The 6487-nt window shown below is 38.0% G+C and overlaps 1 protein-coding gene across 1 annotated transcript; it reads left to right on the top strand.

Annotated features, from left to right (window-relative positions):
• The first annotated feature begins 1064 nt into the window (after nt 1-1064).
• LOC143897729 (uncharacterized) lies at nt 1065-6405 on the top strand. The gene is made up of 9 exons (XM_077406589.1): nt 1065-1498; nt 1889-1963; nt 2634-2892; nt 3056-3401; nt 3678-3872; nt 4213-4776; nt 4911-5180; nt 5253-5465; nt 5692-6405. Exons 1-9 carry the CDS (start codon nt 1468-1470, stop codon nt 5884-5886), a joined length of 2148 nt encoding a protein of 715 aa, XP_077262715.1. The 5' UTR covers nt 1065-1467; the 3' UTR covers nt 5887-6405.
• The last annotated feature ends 82 nt before the right edge of the window (nt 6406-6487 follow it).

The raw sequence follows: 6487 nt of genomic DNA, 5'->3' as shown, positions 1-6487 counted from the left end.
TATATATATATATATATATATATATATATATGTATATACATATATGGCTCCCATATATCATTATATATGAGCATATACATATAATTCCAAGTAAAGTATAGGAATCTTTGTAGGTCAAAATAGAAATAAAAGTTATAAATAAGTAAATATGTAAATATGTATAAATATTATTCTTCCAATTTAAGGAAGAATCGCAAAGAGGTTAAAAGAGCAAAAAACAGGAAGCAAAGAACACATATTGTAGATCAGGCTTACATCGTGCATATACGTTCCCCCATTTTAAATAAATTTAAATAAATTGTAAATTGTAACCTTGCGCTTTCCAAGGAAGCGTTTTACGCAACGGAATTTCGAAATACGAGATAGTCGCAAAGAGGTTAATAAGAGCAGAAAACAGGAAGCAATAAAGAACACATTGTAGATTAATAGCCTGTAGGAATTAATGCGGAAAACATGTATCTAAATTTAAATTCAATTTTTTGTACAAAATATCATATATATTTTATGTGATATTACTCATTCTAATAAATATATATACTTGAAATAATACTATTATTTTACTTCTTTTTCATGGCATTATATTTAATTTTTTTCTTTTGTGTTTTTCAAATAAATATTAATTATTTGCATGGTCTGATCAGATCAAAGGAAGCGCAAGGTGACAATTTATTTAAATTTATTTAAAATGGGAACGTATGTATATAATGTTAGGAATTCGGTATCTTTTGTAAATTAGAATTACTTATTTTTTGTAATTTGATGTAAATCATTTCTGAAACCAGTCGTTTGTAATTATGTAATATTACAACATATTTATGTCAATTATGTAACTCCATATATATTTTAGTTCAATCGATGTTTGCAAGCCCAAAAATTCCCTGGCAGTTGTATAAAACTCGGCGCATGTAAACGAACACCTTATATTTATATTTTTACCCTCGATTGCGTTCGAAAGATACATTTATTTTCACAAAAGGTGAAAGAGTTACATTTAAATGTAATTCAACAGGACGCGTCGTTCGAATCGCATCGCCGAACGTTGAAACAAAAAAGTGTCAATCAAGTCGACGAACTGTCGAACGCTGGACGAACGCGACGTGACGGCCGTGAAGCGCTCGCTCGGGCTGCGTTCCTTTTGGGCGCTCACGCGCTGTAAAAGCTGCTGTTATAAGCATCATTCTATCTTCGTTGCACATCGAATATCAAACGAAGATAGAGCGATGCTTACGGCGCGTGAGCGCTGAGCGCCCAAAAGGAACGCACCCTCGGTGGCGGCGTCGCGCGATGTCGCGCTTTGAGGTTAGGTGTTAGGTATCGATCAGTGCGCTGGCGCCGTCTCGGCAGCGACGAGCGACGGGGACGCGAGAGCGGTGCTCGTCATGTTCCCATCCCGGCGGATCCCGCCGACCCGCGCGAGTTAGGAAGTCCGGTGCCTCCGCTACGATGACGACGTGCTGATCGCGAAACATGGCGCAGTCTATCCTCGATGCTCTGACAGGTGAGAGCGCGCGTTGGCCCGTGAGATAGGCGGGGTTTACCCGAGCCCGGAAACGTCAACAACCCGCCCCGAGCCTCCGTTCCGTCGGGCCTCTGGGTGGGTTGTTGTCTCCTTCCCGATGGTTGCGTTCCCTCGACAAGCTCGTCTCTCGGCGACGATTTCGAATATGCTCCAGTGGCACGAGGGTGTGCGGTTCTTTAGACCCTTTAGACGCAAGTTTGAAGAGTATAGAGAATAGGGGTCACGCTGACTTGACCGTCGACTCGATGCATTTTATATACAGCGACCTGTGCTTTGCACTCTTAGCAACGTTCCGTTACCACCATCTCCAGATGTTGTAGTTAACACTTGGTATTGTTTAATTATTTCAACTTTGTTATGTTTTTATAGATGTCTCGCTGGACGGTTCCTCTGTGCAATCCTTGCTGGAGTCGCAAACCTTGATAGCTGAAGTCGAACAGTCAGGTATATATTCTTAAAAACGCAAAGAATAGATATTTTTTTTATTATATAATAATTTTATTATGTACAGAACGATCTTATATCGTATATTGATGCTTCAAAGGATGAATCTGGAGTCTAAGACAAGAAGAGAATGTCAGACGGACACAGATTATTTAGATGTCATTTTCTGAGTTACGATAAATTAAGAGATCTAATTAAAAGTGCTCGTCTTTCACAATGAGATTTAGGGCATTGCGAAGCGACCTGATGTTTTAACATATATTACGGTTTTAAGATTTGCTGTAGTAAAAAACCGCTACAGATACTTTGAATATTTCTTTAAAATTTATTATAAATTGGGAGAATAAATCCTAAACTTGTTTACATAATTTTTGTTTTGGGTTTAGATTTATTCTTTAAGCATTGGCATTGATATTTGATTATGTTATGTTTTATTAAAAGATCTTCTCTCTTAAAAATGTAACTTTGACAATTTTATCATAGTATCAAAGGATATGTATTCCAACTTTAGTTTAACTTGTTAGTTTGTAATTGTCTCGGAAAAAACAGAAATTTATATAAATACAGATATTATTTTTGATCTGAAATATAGATATAAGTTAATATATTTTCTAATTATTCTTTATACATATATCATTTGTGTGTTATATAATACTAATTTCTTCACCAGCGATTGATCAAGATGAGGAAGACATATTCCAATGTGGCAAGTGCAAGAGCCAGTTTACGTCGCTCCAGATGTTTGTACTCCATAAGAGGACGCACCAGAAGACGCAACAGCAAGTGGATTTGACTCAGTTCTTAACAAACGACGAGAGTCAGGTGATGCACGTGGAAGATGCCGCTCAAGATGAGTCGCAGTACAATTCGCAGGAAACCTTTCAGCTTGGAGAACCTATTATTCTCGAAGAAGCAGACATGTTATTTAGGTATATCACCATTGATAATTGTAATTATAATTCGTTACATAGTACAATAAATTTGAATTAAATATTTTGTACCATTTTGAACATATAGATCATTTGTTGCTTTTGTACAATTTATTCTTTAATATGTATGCGATTTTTAATGAATCTGATTCAATTGTTACAGCGTGGACCAGGATGCTGCTAATTATTTTATGACAGACTCCACGTTCAGCGTACCGATTATCTTGAGTACAGAGAGCCTGGACACTTTCGGTAACGCTGCTATCGAGGCGACGGAAGACTCGAGCGAGGTGCCGACGATACATCTACAAAACGACATTAGCTCACAGGAGGACGCCTCCAGCCAGTCTGAACAACCTTGCGCCTCGTTGACGGACAACGAGCCATCCCTGGCGGAAAACGAGCCGCCTTTAGAGGACAACGAATCCTCTTTTGAGAACAACGAGACATCCCTCCAAGATCCACTCGGTGAATCAGAAAATGGCATTAGTCGGACGCAGAACTTAAAGGTATTGTTGTGTTAGCGACTCTCTGTTGCCAACTAAAATGAAACATAAGATCCATAAAATTCGATTGTATAATGTTAAATTAAATTGTAATAAATTTCAAATTGTTTGATTATGAAATGTTACTTTAATTATAATAATAAAAAATATAATACAAATTTGTGCTTTCAAGTAATTTTTCTAAAATGCAAGTTTTCATAAGTTACTAAATAAATCACGAGATTAATACAAACCTTTTGTACTAAGACACACATCTGATTACACATCTGATCGTTGCAGTATAAGTGTGGTTATTGCAACAAGCAGTTTGCGAAAAAATTCTACTGGCAGCAACACGAACGTTCTCACACTGGAGAAAAGCCTTATCAATGCGTGGTGTGTGGTCGTGCATTCGCGCAGAAGTCGAACGTGAAGAAGCACATGTCCTCGCACAAAGTATGGCCCGGCACCGCCATTCATTCGTTACCACCAGAGGTAAGAAATTTTTAATTAAAATTACCACGTAAGATTTACTTTTTTCTCTTTCGAATATTTACAAGGAGAAAATTTCTTATGTATTTTTTTTTATAAAACTGCATTCTTGCTAGAATAACAACTTTTCTAAGAGAAAAGTTTTATATCGTATTTTATTATTGCTATATTGTGGTTAACCGTTTGAAATATTATAACAAACAGTTGCATATTTTTAAGGCACAAGAAACATTTTAAAAAATTAAATTTTAATTTTATATTTTTTACTGCTTAATCTTTATATTCTTTTTTTTTCACTTTATTTACTATATTTTATTTTCATTATTTTCTTCTAAACTTTTAGGCACCTCCGGATGGAAGTATCGACCGCACATACCATTGCCAATTCTGCAAGGAGACGTTTGACTCGTATAAAGCTCTGAAAGGCCACCTAATCGTCTCGCATTTGGCGCTGAAAGTGTACAAATGCGTGCAGAGCAGCTGCAGCATGATGTTTTCGGATCTGGAAGAGTTCCTGGAGCACACGCGCAGCCACAAGTGCTCGGAATACCGGTGCCACGTGTGCGGCGAAGTATTCAGCACCCTGTCGGATCTTGGTCACCATCAGTACGTCCACTCCGTCCAGAAGCAGAAGACCACGGAGAAGTATTACTGCTGCTCGACTTGCAAATCATCGTTCTCGAATCTGGAGGCATTGCAGCATCATAAAGAAACCACCACACACAATTACGCGTGCCTGCACTGCGGCAAGAGCTTTCTCATTGAGAGATTTCTGCGCCGCCATCTCAAGACTCATTCGGCATCAGCAAGATTCGCCTGCGAGGATTGTGGCAAAGCTTTTAAAACCGAGCAGTACCTGGCCAATCATAAGCTGATACACAGCGAGGAGACGCCTTTTACATGTCCGGTAAATATGAATAATTGCAATAATGTATGTTTAAGATGCTAAAACAATTTCCGCAATTAAGCAAATAAACTGAGATATAACTGCATATTGCTTATTTGGGAATTGATGTTTGCATTTTGTATTTAAAATTACAGCATTGCCCAGCCAGATTCAAGCGGAAAGATCGACTGGGCCGGCACATGCTGATTCACGATCTGACAAAAAGGCTCAAGTGCCCATTTCGCAACTATCTGGGCTGCATGAGTGAGTTTTCACGGCCAGACAAACTCAAACGACACTTGCTGACGCACAGCAACGTCAAGCGGTTCAGTTGCAGCCACTGCAATCGCAACTTCCACCGGGCGCAAGCGCTCAAGCATCACGAGATGAACAAGCACAGTCTTAAGTGCGATATCTGTTCTCACGTGAGTCTCATTCTCGAATCACTCGGAACGCTATTCGGGTAACTCTTTAACCTGACTATTAACATTATGCAGGCTTTTAAGACTAAGGAGCAGCTGGTTACTCACAATTGCGAACAATCGAACGAGACCAAGAAGCATACGAGCTCGCAGCTACCGAAAAAAGCATCCGGATCATTTAAGCCGAGGAAGCCCACCCCAAAGAGACAAACGTTATCAAAGACTGCAATCCCGCTCGCCGACAAAGAGAAATTAGAAAAGCTTAAGACTGATGAGATAGAGAAAAAAGTAATTTACATCTTAAATTACTTTTCGTATCTTTCTCAATATATGATATAGTATAAAACTTTTCCTTTTTGCTTTGATATTTTGATCGTATTTCAATCTTCCTGCTTGTAATCTTCTCGTTTAAGAACTTATATATTTTGCATATAAATTTTTTCCTTTTAATCTGGGATTTCTTTCTTTTTCTCTGTATATATTAATTATACTAAATTCTTTAATCTCATTGCAGATAGCCTCCGAAACATTTAAATCTGGCGATTTCAACGAAGAATCCAGCAAAAAAATGGGGAACGTCCCTCCCATCTCGAAAGCAGTCGAATCGGCCACCGGTGAATTAAACGAGCGCTCCGACTCGCCAGTTATGGACTTCGAGAACGATTTAAAACGCAACATGGAGTTCTATTCGCCCGACGCGAGCGAGTAGAGTTTTACAATATATATACCTATATACATACACGCGTATATATATATTTTTGATTCGTATTTAAATTGTACATCAATTAGGACGTAGACGAATCGTCGTAGCACGTGCAATGGGATCATCGGCGAAGGCGCAAGTTGCATTTTATATTTGCGTACGGTATTTTGTAGTTTACATATCTGTGATAATTGTATTATAAATGCTCTATCGACGTAAGTAACTTATATATACATTTGCGCGCACATCGAAGATGTTCGATGTCGCTAATTTCGATTCTTCTATGAGAAAACTCGTTGTATAGGCACTGCTGTAGTTATACTCCGAGTACCCTTTCGAACACTTTCGTTCGTTACATTTTTTAACAATTACAAGGCATACGCACGATATCAGAGCTGTAACGAAACATTTTGACAGCGCGACGTCTTTTTAATTTATTTGTTATAAAATAATAAATCTAGATCAGAAGTCGCAAATGCGAAAGGTGTAAAATAACTTAAGAAAGAATATCAATTTTATGAAATAGCCCAAGTTTGTATTATAATTATTCCTGAAGATTCTTTCCTTTAGGCTTAAATCCTACTTGATCAGTGCTCCTTCAACTCCA

The sequence above is a fragment of the Temnothorax americanus genome, unplaced genomic scaffold (genome assembly GCF_048541705.1).
Source record: "Temnothorax americanus isolate GAGA-0224 unplaced genomic scaffold, ASM4854170v1 Scaffold21, whole genome shotgun sequence".
Lineage (NCBI taxonomy): Eukaryota > Metazoa > Arthropoda > Insecta > Hymenoptera > Formicidae > Temnothorax > Temnothorax americanus.
Note: the sequence above shows the minus strand (reverse complement) of the source record. Positions and strands in the feature narration are given on the sequence as shown.